General features: G+C 42.8%; 1 protein-coding gene across 1 annotated transcript in view; it reads left to right on the top strand.

Moving 5' to 3' along the window:
- LOC126219449 (alpha-1A adrenergic receptor-like) overlaps nucleotides 1-17,989 on the top strand; it is a 41,503-nt gene that overhangs the window by 5,480 nt on the left and 18,034 nt on the right. The window contains exon 2 of the mRNA XM_049942145.1: nucleotides 10,940-11,182. Within this exon, the coding sequence (XP_049798102.1) occupies nucleotides 10,940-11,182 (243 nt within the window). The remainder of the gene's footprint in view (nucleotides 1-10,939; nucleotides 11,183-17,989) is intronic.

Below are 17,989 nucleotides of genomic sequence, written 5' to 3'. Positions count from 1 at the left end.
AATCGCTTGCTCGACAGCTTGGAGTGAGTTACACCTGTCGTAGTCCCTTTCAAAGGCACTAAGTCCAGAACATCTTCTGCTACACGAAGAGCGTTATGGACACCTCGTACGTATGTCACTACCTGAGCTGTATCTGTAAGGTCTGCTGCTTCATCCAACTGAACAGAGAAAGCAACGAACACCTTAGCCTTATTTATTAACTGGCTGTGCACGTCGCCGGCCACGACGCTTATACGTCGTGTCACTGTTTGATTGGAAATTCCGATTTCTCGAAACCTGCTCACGTTCGTAGGACACAAAAGTTCTGCAGCATCAATGGGACAGTCTTTTACATACTCCACTTCGGGAGCAGGCATCCCGGATCTTGCTGTTCTTAATGCAATTTTGAAACTTGCTCTCAGTGCGAATGTACTGTGTGTCATTGTGGAAAATTGAAAACAGTACGTTGTACAGTAAAACAGAAACGAATGTTACACAAGAAACGAAGAGTTCAAGAGGTATCAATTGTTATGACTTACATTAAAATGCTGTTGATGGCGCTCATCCATTTTCTTAAGCGCACCTAATTTCGATTGCCATTCTCCGCTATTCAGTATACTGCACTCTTCTTTATGAAATGAGTTGTAGTGTCTTGCAGTCGTAAACTTACCCTTCACACACATAAGTATAGTCAAAATTGGACGTATCTCTAGCAGCTTCGGTTGCAGGAGTGGAAATTTTTGCTGTAGAAAATTTTCGTAGAATTCTTTTGTACTTCGTACTGCAAAGAACTTGTCCTTCATCCGTGTATTACACTGCAGATCGATCAATTACATCTGTAGACGATTCGGAGCATCTTCACTGCATGCTGAAAATGGCGGTGCAAAGTAACGAATGACAGGAGATACACCAGTAATGTCTACAAATCGTGCTTGAAATTGCTCCTTAATGTTCACAATTATTGACTCTTTTTTTCTGAAATCTAACACTATCGTGGACCAAACCAATGTTAGGGAAATGTGCAGTGTTTTCAGACGATAGTTAGCTGTCTCAGCCGGCCGCGGTGGTCTAGCGGTTCTAGGCGCTCAGTCCGGAACCGCGCGACTGCTACGGTCGCAGGTTCGAATCCTGCCTCGGGCACGGATGTGTGTGATGTCCTTAGATTAGTTAGGTTTAAGTAGTCCTAAGTTCTAGGGGACTGATGACCACAGATGTTAAGTCCCATAGTGCTCAGAGCCATTTGAACCATTTTTTAGCTGTCCCAAAGAGCAAGCTTCCTTTCAAAAGTAGTTTCTTTTTCCAATATGTCAGAAATTATTTTCACCTTGCAAACAACATTCAGGCTGTTCATGTGAGTCATAATGTCCACGAGAAATGCACGGTCTGATATTCAGCAAGGGGCATCTAATTTCGGTTCACTCTTTCCCTTCTCGCGTAAGAAATTTGCTACTGCCGAACGTAAATCAAAAAATCTTTTGAGCATTTTACCTTGACTGGTCCAGCGTACTTCCTTATAGTAAGATGTGTCGTCGTCCTCCTCTCCTAATTCCTCCAAGAACTCCCGAAACTGGTTCAAAAATGGTTCAAATGGCTCTGAGCACTATGGGACTCAACTTCTGAGGTCATTAGTCCCCTAGAACTTAGAACTACTTAAACCTAACTAACCTAAGGACATTACAAACATCCATGCCCGAGGCAGGATTCGAACCTGCGACCGTAGTGCCGGCCGAAGTGGCCGTGCGGTTAAAGGCGCTGTAGTCTGGAACCGCAAGACCGCTACGGTCGCAGGTTCGAATCCTGCCTCGGGCATGGATGTTTGTAATGTCCTTAGGTTAGTTAGGTTTAACTAGTTCTAAGTTCTAGGGGACTAATGACCTCAGAAGTTGAGTCCCATAGTGCTCAGAGCCATTTGAACCATTTTGCGACCGTAGCAGTCGCGCGGTTCCGAACTGAGCGTCTAGAACCGCTAGACCACCGCGGCCGGCTCCCGAAACTGGTGATGCGTAAGCCCACGTGTCCTGAGATAGTTTACAGCACGCACAACAATTTGCATGACGTTTTCTGAAGTTACAGATTTTGCACAAAGCGTATCTCGATGCAAATGCAGTGAATTCTATGCAATGTCTCTTCTGCGCGTCCTAGCTTTTCGCGCATCAGTGCTATGAGTCCTCTGATGGCCTCGCGCTGCCGGTGATCCTTCCGTGGTCACTGGCATTAACCGTTTCGAATCCATACTGATACCATCAATCGCTTGCTCGACAGCTTGGAGTGAGTTACACCTGTCGTAGTCCCTTTCAAAGGCACTAAGTCCAGAACATCTTCTGCTACACGAAGAGCGTTATGGACACCTCGTACGTATGTCACTACCTGAGCTGTATCTGTAAGGTCTGCTGCTTCATCCAACTGAACAGAGAAAGCAACGAACACCTTAGCCTTATTTATTAACTGGCTGTGCACGTCGCCGGCCACGACGCTTATACGTCGTGTCACTGTTTGATTGGAAATTCCGATTTCTCGAAACCTGCTCACGTTCGTAGGACACAAAAGTTCTGCAGCATCAATGGGACAGTCTTTTACATACTCCACTTCGGGAGCAGGCATCCCGGATCTTGCTGTTCTTAATGCAATTTTGAAACTTGCTCTCAGTGCGAATGTACTGTGTGTCATTGTGGAAAATTGAAAACAGTACGTTGTACAGTAAAACAGAAACGAATGTTACACAAGAAACGAAGAGTTCAAGAGGTATCAATTGTTATGACTTACATTAAAATGCTGTTGATGGCGCTCATCCATTTTCTTAAGCGCACCTAATTTCGATTGCCATTCTCCGCTATTCAGTATACTGCACTCTTCTTTATGAAATGAGTTGTAGTGTCTTGCAGTCGTAAACTTACCCTTCACACACATAAGTATAGTCAAAATTGGACGTATCTCTAGCAGCTTCGGTTGCAGGAGTGGAAATTTTTGCTGTAGAAAATTTTCATAGAATTCTTTTGTACTTCGTACTGCAAAGAACTTGTCCTTCATTCGCTTGACGTTAGATAGAATAGGTGGAGTGGGTTTAGTAGTTGTTACTGGACGTATTTGTTTCGCCACTCCATTACTTGGAAACCTACGAATTATCAAAAAAATGGTTCAAATGGCTCTGAGCACTATGCGACTTAACTTCTGAGGTCATCAGTCGCCTAGAACTTATAACTAATTAAACCTAACTAACCTAAGGACATCACACACATCCATGCCCGAGGCAGGATTCGAACCTGCGACCGTAGCGGTCACGCGGTTCCAGACTGAAGCGCCTTTAACCGCACGGCCACACCGGCCGGCTAAGAATTATCTTTTATAACATCTATTACAAGAGTACCGATGAAAATAGTTTCATTCAAACTTATTAAACTGTTAACAGTACTGGAATCATGTTAAGGGGAAGTTTACTAGCTTTCGCCCGAAAAAAGAATGTCCTTTAAGAATTTTTTTCTCGGGATGTGTTGTAGATATCAATGTCTAATCCTGTCAAAATGTTTATTTATATTTCCTCTACAAACCGGAATTTTTTCGAAAGGAAATGTCGAAGAGCAAAGGCGGAAGTTCCGTCGGAACGAAACAAAATTCAAAATTTCGATGTAGACCTCCACGCGCGGTATGTCATAGGTCATCCGGCTCGTCTGAAATCAAAAGTGAGTTGACGTTTGCGAAGTATGTAAGATTCTTTAGGTGTTGTACCTCGCTTAAGTTATTTGGAGCATAGGAAACAAAATGGCGGCCATTTGAAAAAACTAGTTTTTTCATCGATTTTTCGAATTCGTCGGCCAAGTAAAAATATTTATAGGTGACGGATCCCCCATGAACCATGGACCTTGCCGTTGGTGGGGAGGCTTGCGTGCCTCAGCGATACAGATGGCCGTACCGTAGGTGCAACCACAACGGAGGGGTACCTGTTGAGAGGCCAGACAAACATGTGGTTCCTGAAGAGGGGGCAGCAGCCTTTTCAGTAGTTGCAGGGGCAACAGTCTGGATGATTGACTGATCTGGCCTTGTAACATTAACCAAAACGGCCTTGCTGTGCTGGTACTGCGAACGGCTGAAAGCAATGGGAAACTACAGCCGTAATTTTTCCCGAGGGAATGCAGCTTTACTGTATGGTTAAATGATGATGGCTTCCTCTTGGGTAAAATATTCCGGAGGTAAAATAGTCCCCCATTCGGATCTCCGGGCGGGGACTACTCAAGAGGATGTTGTTATCAGGAGAAAGAAAACTGGCATTTTACGGATCGGAGCGTGGAATGTCAGATCCCTTAATCGGGCAGGTAGGTTAGAAAATTTAAAAAGGGAAATGGGTAGGTTAAAGTTAGATATAGTGGGAATTAGTGAAGTTCGGTGGCAGGAGGAACAAGACTTTTGGTCAGGTGATTACTGGGTTATAAATACAAAATCAAATAGGGGTAATGCAGAAGTAGGTTTAATAATGAATAAAAAAATAGGAGTGCGGGTTAGCTACTACAAACAGCATAGTGAACGCATTATTGTGGCCAAGATAGACACAAAGCCCATGCCTACTACAGTAGTACAAGTTTATATGCCAACTAGCTCTGCAGATGATGAAGAAATTGATGAAATGTATGACGAGATAAAAGAAATTATTCAGGTAGTGAAGGGAGACGAATTCGACAGTAGGAAAAGGGAGAGAAGGAAACATAGTAGGTGAATGTGGATTGGGGGAAGAAATGAAAGAGGAATCCGCCTTGTAGAATTTTGCACAGAGCATAACTTAATCATAGCTAACACTTGGTTCAAGAATCATAAAAGAAGGTTGTATACATGGAAGAATCCTCGAGATACTAAAAGGTATCAGATAGATTATATAATGGTAAGACAGAGATTTAGGAACCAGGTTTTAAATTGTAAGACATTTCCATGGGCAGATGTGGATTCTGACCACAATCTATTGGTTATGAACTGCAGATTGAAACTGAAGAAACTGCAAAAAGGTGGGAATTTAAGGAGATGGGACCTGGATAAACTGAAAGAACCAGAGGTTGTAGAGAGTTTCAGGGAGAGCATAAGGGAACAATTGACAGGAATGGGGGAAAGAAATACAGTAGAAGAAGAATGGGTAGCTCTGAGGGATGAAGTAGTGAAGGCAGCAGAGGATCAAGTAGGTAAAAAGACGAGGGCTAATAGAAATTCTTGGGTAACAGAAGAAATATTGAATTTAATTGATGAAAGGAGAAAATATAAAAATGCAGTAAATGAAGCAGGCATAAAGGAATACAAACGTCTCAAAAATGAGATCGACAGGAAGTGCAAAATGGCAAAGCAGGGATGGCTAGAGGACAAATGTGAGGATGTAGAGGCTTGTTTCACTAGGGGTAAGATAGATACTGCCTACAGGAAAATTAAAGAGACCTTTGGAGAGAAGAGAACCACTTGTATGAATATCAAGAGCTCAGATGGCAACCCAGTTCTAAGCAAAGAAGGGAAGGCAGAAAGGTGGAAGGATTATATAGAGGGTTTATACAAGGGCGATGTACTTGAGGACAATATTATGGAAATGGAAGAGGATGTAGATGAAGATGAAATGGGAGGTAAGATACTGCGTGAAGAGTTTGACAGAGCACTGAAAGACCTGAGTCGAAACAAGGCCCCGGGAGTAAACAACATTCCATTAGAACTACTGATGGCCTTGGGAGAGCCAGTCATGACAAAACTCTACCATCTGGTGAGCAAGATGTATGAGACAGGCGAAATACCCACAGACTTCAAGAAGAATATAATAATTCCAATCCCAAAGAAAGCAGGTGTTGACAGATGTGAAAATTACCGAACTATCAGTTTAATAAGTCACAGCTGCAAAATACTAACGCGAATTCTTTACAGACGAATGGAAAAACTGGTAGAAGCGGACCTCGGGGAAGATCAGTTTGGATTCCGTAGAAATGTTAGAACACGTGAGACAATACTAACCTTACGACTTATCTTAGAAGAAAGATTAAGAAAAGGCAAACCTACGTTTCTAGCATTTGTAGACTTAGAGAAAGCTTTTGACAACGTTAACTGGAATACTCTCTTTTAAATTCTGAAGGTGGCAGGGGTACAATACAAGGAACGAAAGGCTATTTACAATTTGTACAGAAACCAGATGGCAGTTATAAGAGTCGAGGGGCATGAAAGGGAAGCAGTGGTTGGGAAAGGAGTGAGACAGGGTTGTAGCCTCTCCCCGATGTTATTCAATCCGTATATTGAGCAAGCAGTAAAGGAAACAACAGAAAAATTCGGAGTAGGTATTAAAATTCATGGAGAAGATGTAAAAACTTTGAGGTTCGCCGATGACATTGTAATTCTGTCAGAGACAGCAAAGGACTTGGAAGAGCAGTTGAACGGAATGGACAGTGTCTTGAAAGGAGGATATAAGATGAACATCAACAAAAGCAAAACGAGGATAATGGAATGTAGTCAAATTAAATCGGGTGATGCTGAGGGGATTAGATTAGGAAATGAGACACTTAAAGTAGTAAAGGAGTTTTGCTATTTAGGGAGTAAAATAACTGATGATGGTCGAAGTAGAGAGGATATAAAATGTAGACTGGCAATGACAAGGAAATCGTTTCTGAAGAAGAGAAATTTGTTAACATCTAGTATAGATTAAAGTGTCAGGAAGTCGTTTCTGAAAGTATTTGTATGGAGTGTAGCCATGTATGGAAGTGAAACATGGACGATAACCAGTTTGGACAAGAAGAGAATAGAAGCTTTCGAAATGTGGTGCTACAGAAGAATGCTGAAGATAAGGTGGGTAGATCACGTAACTAATGAGGAGGTATTGAATAGGATTGGGGAGAAGAGAAGTTTGTGGCACAACTTGACTAGAAGAAGGGATCGGTTGGTAGGACATGTTTTGAGGCATCAAGGGATCACAAATTTAGCATTGTGGGGCAGCGTGGAGGGTAAAAATGGTAGAGGGAGACCAAGAGATGAATACACTAAGCAGATTCAGAAGGATGTAGGTTGCAGTAGGTACTGGGAGATGAAGAAGCTTGCACAGGATAGAGTAGCATGGAGAGCTGCATCAAACCAGTCTCAGGACTGAAGACCACAACAACAACAACAACTCCTATAAAATTTAGTTAGCTTCGTCGGAAACAAAGAATCATGCCACTCGGTTCAGTAGATCTGAAGTTACAATACCGCGCGATAAAAAAAAAAGTCATTTCGAGAAAAACGCGTTTGAAGTTTTGACTACATATAAATGCAATATTATGCAACTTACTTTCAATCTGCTATTCCGGGTCCATAAACTAGTCCTTTGTCTTCCTCATAGAAGGCATTCTGTTCGATCTGGGCCATCCTGCGCTGCTCCAGAGCCAATCGTACGGTCGGTGACAAGGGGTTTTCTGCCCCTTGAATCCGGTGGTCGTCCGAATGCTTGGCGAACCGTGTCGAATAGAGTCCTAGGGTGACGTCCATCGTTGTCATGGTCTTCAGAATTGCTGAATACCCTTCGTTGAAGCTGCTCACTGCCAGGAAAGTCGCAATCTCCACAGTCTTCGCAACAGAGTGCAAATTTTTGGGGGCTAACTTGCAGACAAACGCGTTCAAACTTTCATCTGAATTTTGTGTTTCCTCCCAAGCACCGGTAAAATAACTCGTCCTCTGAAAGGGCCTCGTAGATCGGATGAATCACTTTTTGAACTTCTTTGGAGAGCGGCAGGGCATGTTGATATTCGTCCAGATGTCAGGTAGCCTCTGCAGTGCACCACTTGCATCGACTAGTTTCCCCAGCCAGACAATTTTGGTGTTGTGGGTGGTCATCCATCGAACACTTGTGGAAATATGTTGCCCAAATTGCCTTCTTCGTCTGTTCCACCTAATTGGAATGCCGTCGGATTGCCAACCTGTAGTACGTCGTAAGCTCCTTGATCACTTTATCAGTTTTATTCATGGTCAACCACACAGAATAATGTTTCGCTGCTACAAAGTCGAAATTCCCGAAAACAACTGGTGCGTGAAAAAGGCCGATTTCAGGTAGGTGCATTCTTTTGTTCAACCGCGAATAACAAACATTTCGCCGGCCGCGGTGGTCTCGCGGTTCTAGGCGCGCAGTCCGGAACCGTGGGACTGCTACGGTCGCAGGTTCGAATCCTGCCTCGGGCATGGATGTGTGTGATGTCCTTAGGTTAGTTAGGTTTAAGTAGTTCTAAGTTCTAGGGGACTGATAACCACAGCAGTTGAGTCCCATAGTGCTCAGAGCCATTTGAACCATTTTTGAACAAACATTTCCTTTCCGTATTCGGAAAAACCGCTCCAGGGGTGGATTCTAAACACTTTTGTGGATCCAAAAATGCAATTTTTAAAAAGCCGATTTTTTGAACCAAAAGATAGTAAACCTCCCCTTAATGCTGTTAATTCCTGTACTTACACCTTCAGTGACTGAGTTCAATGGTTAAGGGCGACTCTGACGCTGTGCACTGGTGTGGCCCCTGCTAGGTGGGCGGCAACCCGCTGGTGGTGTGTGCGGTGGCGAGGTCGCCCACGCTGCGGCTGCCGCTGCTGCTCTCTTCTAATACTTTCCCCTCTTTGGGGAAGCGTGTGGGGGAGTTTGTAGCCTTGCGGCTTTTACTCCTCTGTGTCCTTGTGTGTGTGAATTTATCTGTGATTTTTTGGTGTCTTTGAAATGTGATGAATATTCTGTGTGTGTGTCTGGTACTTGCTAGAGTTGGCGAGATGATTGTTATTTCTGGGGCGGGAGGAGGATTAGGATTTGGATATAGAGATGATCTCTTCGACTTAGGCGTCGAAGATCGTCATAGGGCGTTTGTGCTTGTCGCGGGACATGTCATACCGACCTAAGGAGTGGATGAGGTTGTTTCCAGATCTGGAAGAGCTCTCGTAGAAAGCCCTTGCCAGATGTTGGAATGTTTCTTTGAGGAGCGGGATTTCGGCAGCGGCGTGCAGATCATAAGTTGGGAATCCAAGGGGTAGGTGCGGTGCCCTCCTGAGGGCGCGGTTCTGCAGCCTCTGGAGTTTGTCCAGGTGCTGCTTCGCCGAGTATCCTCAGACGGGGCATGCATATTCCATTACTGGCTGGAACAGGGCCTGTTACACATTTACTCCTACTGGGCAGGGAAGGGAGCTGGTTGACTTCAGGATAGGGTACAGGATGGACATTCTGGCGCAGACCTTCCTGTGGACCTCGTCTATGTGGGGTTTCCACGTGAGACGAGAGTCCAACGTTACGCCAAGGTGCTTGGCGGTTCTGCGCCAGGGGAGTTGGGTTCCGTTTAGGTAAATATGGAGGGGCGTGGGGGGAGGGAGGCGTTGAGGAGGTTCGCGCCTTCCGAGCCTGCGGGTAATCAGCATAGCCTGCGTCGTTTCATAGTTGATGGTGATGCGCCAGCGACGGGCCCAAGTTTCTGTGTCATCTAAAACCCTTTGTAGCCTTCAGATGACCAGGTCCTTGTTCGAATTTCTCGTGTAGAAGGCTGTGTCGTCTGCGTACTGTGCAGTGTGCACCAGTGGGGCAGTTGGTGTGTCCGCAGTGTACAGACTGTACAAAATTGGCCCCAGGACCGATCCCTGTGGCACCCCAGCACGAATACGCCTTTTGGTGGAGGTGGCAGTTTCTACTTTGATGGAGAAAGTTCTATTCGTGAGATAGCTTTTGATCAGCTTAACTATGCTCCCGGGAAACCCTTGTGTGTACAACCTGTAGAGTACCCCTCTATGCCTGCTTTGGCTACGTCTTGTAGCACTATCCCGCAGTATCCTCTGTAGTTGAAGCCCTCTGTGGCTGCTTCAACCCCTCTCATGACATGTTGTGGGGCAGAGTGGTTCTGCCGGAACCCGAATTGGAAATACGGCAGAAGTTGCTCTCTGGTAATTTGTTCCTGTATGGGTCTTAGCAGGAGGCGCTTATACAGGGTATTACAAAAAGGTACGGCCAAACTTTCAGAAAACATTCCTCACACACAAATAAAGAAAAGATGTTATGTGGACATGTGTCCGAAAACGCTTAATTTCCATGTTAGAGCTCATTTTAGTTTCCTCAGTATGTACTGTACTTCCTCGATTCACCGCCATGATTTCATACGTGATACTCTACCTGTGCTGCTAGAACACGTGCCTTTACAAGTACGACACAACATGTGGTTCATGCACGATGGAGCTCCTGCACATTTCAGTCGAAGTGTTCGTACGCTTCTCAACAACAGATTCGGTGACCGATGGATTGGTAGAGGCGGACCTATTCCATGGCCTCCACGCCCTCCTGACCTCAACCCTCTTGACTTTCATTTATGGGGGCATTTGAAAGCTCTTGTCTACGTAACCCCGGTACCAAATGTAGAGACTCTTCGTGCTCGTATTGTGGACGGCTGTGATACAATACGCCATTCTCCACGGCTACATCAGCGCATCAGGGATTCCATGCCACGGAGGGTGGATGCATGTATCCTCGCTAACGGAGGATATTTTGAACATTTCCTGTAACAAAGTGTTTGAAGTCGCGCTGTTACGTTCTGTTGCTGTGTGTTTCCATTCCATGATTAATGTGATTTGAAGAGAAGCAATAAAATGAGCTCTAACATGGAAAGTAAGCGTTTCCGGACACATGTCCACATAACATATTTTCCTTCTTTGTGTGTGAGGAATATTTCCTGAAAGTTTGGCAGTACCTTTTTGTAACACCCTGTAGATCTTACGTGAAAAGGGTGATTTCCGGTAGGTGCATTATTTGTTCAACCGCGAATAAGAAACACTTCCTTTCCGTATTCGGAAAAACCGTTTCAGGGGTGGATTCTAAACAGTTTTATGAATCCAAAAGAGCAATTAAAAAAGTCGATTTTTTGAACCAAAAGATAGTAAACATTCCCTTAATTGCTGTTAATTCCTGTACTTATACCTTCAGTGACTAAGTTCAATGGTTAAGGGCGACTCTGACGCTGCGCACTGGTGTGGACCCTGCTAGGTGGGCGGCAACCTGCTGGTGGTGTGTGCGGTGGCGAGGTCGCCCACGCTGCGGCTGCCGACCCACGCGCTCGTTGCTAACCTGGCTGTGGCGGACCTCCTGCTGGGCACCGCCGTGCTGCCGCTGTCTGCCGCCAGGGAGCTCTGGGGTGCGTGGCCGCTGGGCGCCGCCCTCTGCACCACGTGGACCGCCCTGGACGTCCTCTGTTGCACCGCCTCCATACTCTCGCTCTGTGCCATCTCGGTGAGGACCGACCTATTCATTCCTATCAGCACTCAGTGCTCTACACACTAAACTGTACAATTTGTATTTATAAAAAAGATGTAACTCCTCCTCTGTGAGAGGACTGGAAAACTCTCCATCTTCCAGGTGAATGTTGCCATCAGCAATTTTAAGATTTCATCTAGCGCGTTGCCTCTCATCTACTAATGAAGTCTTACATGAAATGAAATTTGCTATGCTAAAAAACCCTAAGAAAATCCTAAGATATTTTGGTCTTATGTCAAAGCGGTAGGTGGATCAAAACAAAATGTCCAGACACTCTGTGACCAAAATGGTACTGACACAGAGGATGACAGACTAAAGGCCGAAATACTAAATGTCTTCTTCCAAAGCTGTTTCACAGAGGAAGACTGCACTGTTGTTCCTTCTCTAAATTGTCGCACAGATGACAAAATGATAGATATCGAAATAGATGAGATAGGGATAGAAAAACAATTACAATCGCTCAAAAGACGAAAGGCCGCTGACCTGATGGGATACCAGTTCGATTTTACACAGAGTACGCGAAGGAACTTGCCCCCCTTCTTGCAGCGGTGTACAGTTGGTCTCTAGAAGGGCATAGCGTTCCAAAGGATTGCAAAAGGGCCCAGGTCATCCCCGTTTTCAAGAAGGGACGTCGAACAGATGTGCAGAAGTATAGACCTATATCCCTAATGCCGATCAGTTGTAGAATTTTGGAACACGTATTATGTTCGAGTATAATGACTTTTCTCGAGACTATAAATCTACTCTGTAGAAATCAGCATGGGTTTCGAAAAAGACGATCGTGTGAAACCCACGAGACTCAGAGCGCCATTGACACGGGTTCCCAGGTAGATGCCGTGTTTCTTGACTTCCGCAAGGCGTTCAATGCAGTTCCCCACAGTCGTTTGGTGAACAAAGTAAGAGCATATGGACTATCAGACCAATGGATTGAAGAGTTCGTAGATAACAGAATGCAGCATGTCATTCTCAATGGAGAGAAGTCTTCCGAAGTAAGAGTGATTTCAGGTGTGCCGCAGGGGAGTGTCGTAGGACCGTTGCTATTAACAATATACATAAAGGACCTTGTGGATAACATCTGAAGTTCACTGAGGCTTTTGGGAGTGATGCTGTAGTATATCGAGAGGTTGTAACAATGGAAAATTGTACTGAAATGCAGGAGGATCTGCAGCGAACTGACGCATGGTGCGGGGAATGGCAACTGAATCTCAATGTAGACAAGTGTAATGTGCTGCGAATACACAGAAAGAAAGATCCCTTATCATTTAGCTACAATATAGCAGGTGCGCAACTGGAAGCAGTTAATTCCATAAATTATCTGGGAGTAGGCATTAGTAGTGATTTAAAATTGAATGACCATATAAAATTAATCGTCATTAAAGCAGATGCCAGACTGAGATTCATTGGAAGACTCCTAAGGAAATGCAATCCGAAAACAAAGGAAGTAGGTTACAGTACACTTGTTCGCCCACTGCTTGAATACTGCTCACAGGTGTGAGATCCGTACCAGATAGGGTTGATAGAAGAGATAGAGAAGATCCAACGGAGAGCAGCGCGCTTCGTTACAGGATCATTTAGTAATCGCGAAAGCGTTACGGAGATGACAGATAAACTCCAGTGGAAGACTCTGCAGGAGAGACGCTCAGTAGCTCGGTACGGGCTTTTGTTAAAGTTTCGACAACATACCTTCACCGACGAGTCAAGCAGTTTATTGCTCCCTCCTACGTATATCTCGCGAAGACATCATGAGGATAAAATCAGAGAGATTAGAGCCCAGACAGAGACATACTGACAATCTTTCTTTCCACGAACAACACGAGACTGGAATAGAAGGGAGAACCGATAGAGGTATTCAAAGTACCCTCCACCACACACCGTCAGGTGGCTTGCGGAGTTTGGATGTAGATGTAATTATAGAATATGATTTTTGCCGAAAATCTGTGTTTTGGATGTCAGTGTATGTTAGAAGTACAGAGTCAGAGCAACACTGACTCCTGCTATGCACATTTACACACAGCTTTTGAAAGGGATAAGGTATAAAATGAAATCAGACTACAGGATGAACAAATGAAATAGCGTACACACGGAAGATATAATCTGCGAGCGCTGTATACATATATGGTAGAGAAGACGACATTGCCGAGAAGTATACTAATGTGTGCCTAACAGATTGGTATTTGTAATATTATTCTGTTCAGTTAAAAATGGTTAAAATGTCTCTGAGCAAAAAATGGTTCAAATGGCTCTGAGCACTAGGCGACTTAACTTCTGAGGTCATCAGTCCCCTAGAACTTAGAATTAGTTAAGCCTAACTAACCTAAGGACATCACACACATCCATGCCCGAGGCAGGATTAGAACCTGCGACCGAAGCGGTCGCGCGGTTCCAGACGGTAGCGCCTAGAACCGCTCGGCCACCCCGGCCGGCTATTCTGTTCAGTTATCGGCATTTCTTGTCAGTCTAGGATCCAGTACAATCTCTGGACCTATGTCTAATCGACTGGTTTTGATGAAAACTACTTTTAAATTTTTACTTAATAGTCATTGGTTCCGACGTAACAGATACTTGTGGCCACTACATAAAATTGTCTGAAATTATCTGTCCCTTTCAGTTTCAATATTTTTATCAGTGTTTACATTACCATCTTTCTTCATGTGGTTCTAGTTTCCGTATTTGGTTCCCGAAGTGCAAAAACGCGAATTTTCAGCACTTAAGCTACACCAAAAAGTCTCAGATCAGTAATTTTTTGGATAAGTTCATACGAGTATGAGATAAACTGTTGCAGACTGAACTGTTACAAAAGCGACTTGCAGAGGAAACAAAATCAAGGCAGTATATGATGTTATGTAACAGATAACTTCCATCGATCAGGACTTAAATTTGTTAACATTAAATATTTAATAACAATTCCTGTACCACAGTTCTTATGATAATTTTTGAATAACTTATATTTTACTAACAACGGAACAGCTGCTTGTTAATTCCCTGTAGTCACAGAAATGCGAAGTGTCTATTAATGACAAAAAAACAACATTTTCCTTACACCAGCCACAACTATTAAAAGAAAAATTAATGCATTTAGGCAGTAATCACTAGTTTCTTCAGACAGGATTTGGGTGGAGTAAGAGATGATCGTAGCCTTGTTCTACATATTGTGCTGCGTGGCAAGTATACTTGATAAAATTGGTAAAATTTAGTGACGCAAACTGACAATGCGCAAACGACTGAAGTTTAACAATACTCTACCTCTGATAAACCTGAAATGACATACTGTTTGACAGTTTTCTAAAAAAAGCTTTACACTGTTAAGAAACTTCTTTATAGAGAAGCTGAATCAAACTATTATATCTGGTTGGAATCCAAATTATATTAACAGTCTTGTCGTCATAGTACTAAGGACAGAGGTGTCATTATGTCCAGGCCAAGGGTCCAACTAAAGCAATGAATTAATTTCTGCAACTGGTAAGATGTTTTGAATGTAATTTTGTAAAACATTCCCTCACGTTTTTCCTGGTTTTGCTACATCGATTATAAGATTTTTTACCACTTGAAATACCTTTTTTTAGTTAATATTAATTAATTAAAACTTCGATAAAGATACATCATCTCTCAAACTACTTTGCCTAGACGAATTACGATTTCAGTTTCGAAATCTTCTGGTCAGACACAGTCGTTTGATAAACATCTCAATAATCTTCTGCTTGGTTTTATTTTATCGTTTTTCTAGTAATTTGTTTAGCCTTTCCATCCTCATTTCAACTCACTTCAATTGGTATATTATAAACATGATATCCCCGTGAGGAAAACAAATAATTTGTTGGGGATTCCAAATGTCAATTAGATGCAACGAATTATATCTATAATTGACCACTGGCGCAACTTAAAACAATATGGAATTTAAATTATTTAGAAAGACACATCATAATTCTGACATATTGCTTTTTTAACGCCATTTGAATATTTCCACTGCATTTAGGGACTTGGCGTTGTAAGTTATTAGTGGTGTCTCGGTAAGAGCCACATCATGAAAGCATAGATGGATCTCACAGTGGTATGATATATGTAACCTGTCGTAGGTTTACTGGTTCCTCTGCATTCCTTGTTATTTTTTGCAGCTGACAGCGCCAGACAATTGGTGTTGGCGGTGCCAAAGGCAATTGAATAAAACAAGTTACTTATGAGGGAGGAGCGCTAGAAATATCAGAACTACGTGCAATCAGATGGAAAGGAAAACATGTTCTCTCAAAAATATTCGTCTCTTGGATTTGCTGCTCTTATATTTTTTTTTCGTGTTTGCAGTTAAACTTACTGGACATAGGCCCCGCCTTTTTTGTTTGGGTAACAAGGAAAAACAGTGTTTTACATAAAAGGCGAAACCTATATCCAGCAGGTTCTCTCATAAAATTAGGAATGAAGGAAAAGCTTAAAATTATGTATTGACGTATGCAGATAGCTGATTGCAGAAAAAATATAGACGGCCCAGGCTCAAGGCTAAATTCGAAAATACAATTCGATAATGTAATATGCCTATTTAAATTGCATTTGCGTTCCTATGGAGGAAATTAACTCTTCAGCTTAGTGATCGAATGTATCACAATCTCAGGCAGCCGGACTAGTACAGCTAACAAGGGGAGGCCGCCAATTGTGAAATTAAGATTCGATTCATACTGCGCATAATAAAAGCTCATGGCCAGAGGTGTAATGTGGCAAAGCACCAAGATGCACTTCTCAGCCGTTGTCGAGAAAATCGACAGTTAAAAGAAACCGTTGCGATGAAATACTCTCTACGATTAACAATTTTCTCCAGCGTCGTGGCGCAGCGGTAAGCGATCGGGTTCGTAATCCAAAGGTCGCCGGATCGAATCTCGCGCCATGCACTTCTTTTTTTATAATTAGTTTTTTGTAATTCAAATATATATATATATATATATATATATATATATATATATATATATATATATATATATATACTATTAATGAATTGCCTATGCATGTTGGTGAAGGCGGATCGCTCTCCAATTGTACCCCTCCATTTTTCCGTTTGTTTAACAGGGTGTACCAAAGCTCTCCCGTCCGCACTGATTTTCGACGATGTTATAAGTTGCGCTAGGGACCGCATCTACCTTCTTTCGAAGTTAGCAGGCAACTACGCTAGTTATGCAACGGCTTGTTTCGGCCCATTCAACGTCTGTTCTTCAAGTGTAACGAGCGAGTAACGGAGTTTATATTTCATACCTGCCACAGCAAATTTGTGTTCGTGGGATCTCTATTCTAATTCGAACGTTTGACTTACGCTATACGTATTCGTTTCGGAATATCGTTTCTACGTCTTCCGTTAACTATACGTCGTTAACATTATGAAGACAATTAATAACATTTGTGAAATACAACTTTGTTTACGGAAAACATAATGATGTTAGAAGTCGCCAGTTTTTCCACGACAAACGACTTTCAACAACTTATTATATGCATAATTGTTGCAACTGATTGCCGGTAATTATATATATATATATATATATATATATATATATATATATATATATATATATATATATATATATATATATATATATGAATTACAAAAAACAAATACTAAAAAAAGTGGTTGCATGGTGCGAGATTCGATCCGCCGACCTTAGGACTACGAATCCGAGCGCTTATCGCTGCACCACGATGCTGTAGAAAGTTATTAATCGTAGAGAGTATTTCACCGCAACGGTTTCTTTTAACTGTCGATTTTCTCGACAACGGCTGAGAAGTGCATCTTGGTGCTTTGCCACATTACACCTCTGGCCATGAGCTTTTATTATGCGCAGTATGAATCGAATATGAATTTCACAATTGGCGGCCTCCCCTTGTAAGCTACTTTCCCTGCACGCGACACATTGGTGATCATGATTATCTCATACTGTATTAATTAATAATAAAACTGTAGTTGTGGTAAAGACTGTAAACGCCTCTTAATCTTCATAAAGGTATCCCCCAACCGAATCTTGCATCAAATGAATTAACACTTATCAGGTGTGATAACTGAGGACATATGTTACTACGTATATCTTAAAATTGTTATGTGCTTGGCCGGCCTGTGTGGTCGAGCAGTTCTAGGCGCTTCAGCCTGGAACCGCGCGACCGCTACGGTCGCAGGTTCGAATCCTGCCTCGGGCATGGATGTGTGTGATGTCCTTAGGTTAGTTAGGTTTAAGTAGTTCTAAGTCTAGGGGACTGATGACCTCAGATGTTAAGCCCCATAGTGCTCAGAGCCATTTGAACCATTTGTTATGTGCTTGATTAAATATCTTCACGTTATCAATGTCAACCAGTTACATCGAATGAATTTACAAACAAAAGTTAGAAAGGTTATTATACCGTATAACCAGAACGAAATGAATTAATTGTTCAGGATGGTGCTACTACTAGGCAAAAGTAGCTAAAGCACAGCAATACAACATGAGTTGTCGCTGAGATCGATCTGCATCTCACTAATTTTAGTGATGGAGTAGAACATTCTTGTAGAGTCATTTATTCAAACCAATAGCTTTTTTCAGAGAAGCCCTCTTTTCAGCCCGAATCGTTCCCATTGTTTGCTTTACATCAGTATTTATCGGTCATATGCAGCCTACGTCGCCCACTCTCCCTTCCCACACAATGTCATGCAACAAACAGTTGCCTGCTCACCTAGCAATAGCTTTTCCTAACACACAAACAAAAGCTGTCATTTATTTTAAATACAGGGACAAAATACGATTAGATTTGCCGAGTAGTCTGAAGCGTGTCAGCGGAATTGTG

The sequence above is a fragment of the Schistocerca nitens genome, chromosome 1, assembly GCF_023898315.1.
Source record: "Schistocerca nitens isolate TAMUIC-IGC-003100 chromosome 1, iqSchNite1.1, whole genome shotgun sequence".
NCBI classification, from domain to species: domain Eukaryota; kingdom Metazoa; phylum Arthropoda; class Insecta; order Orthoptera; family Acrididae; genus Schistocerca; species Schistocerca nitens.
Note: the sequence above shows the minus strand (reverse complement) of the source record. Positions and strands in the feature narration are given on the sequence as shown.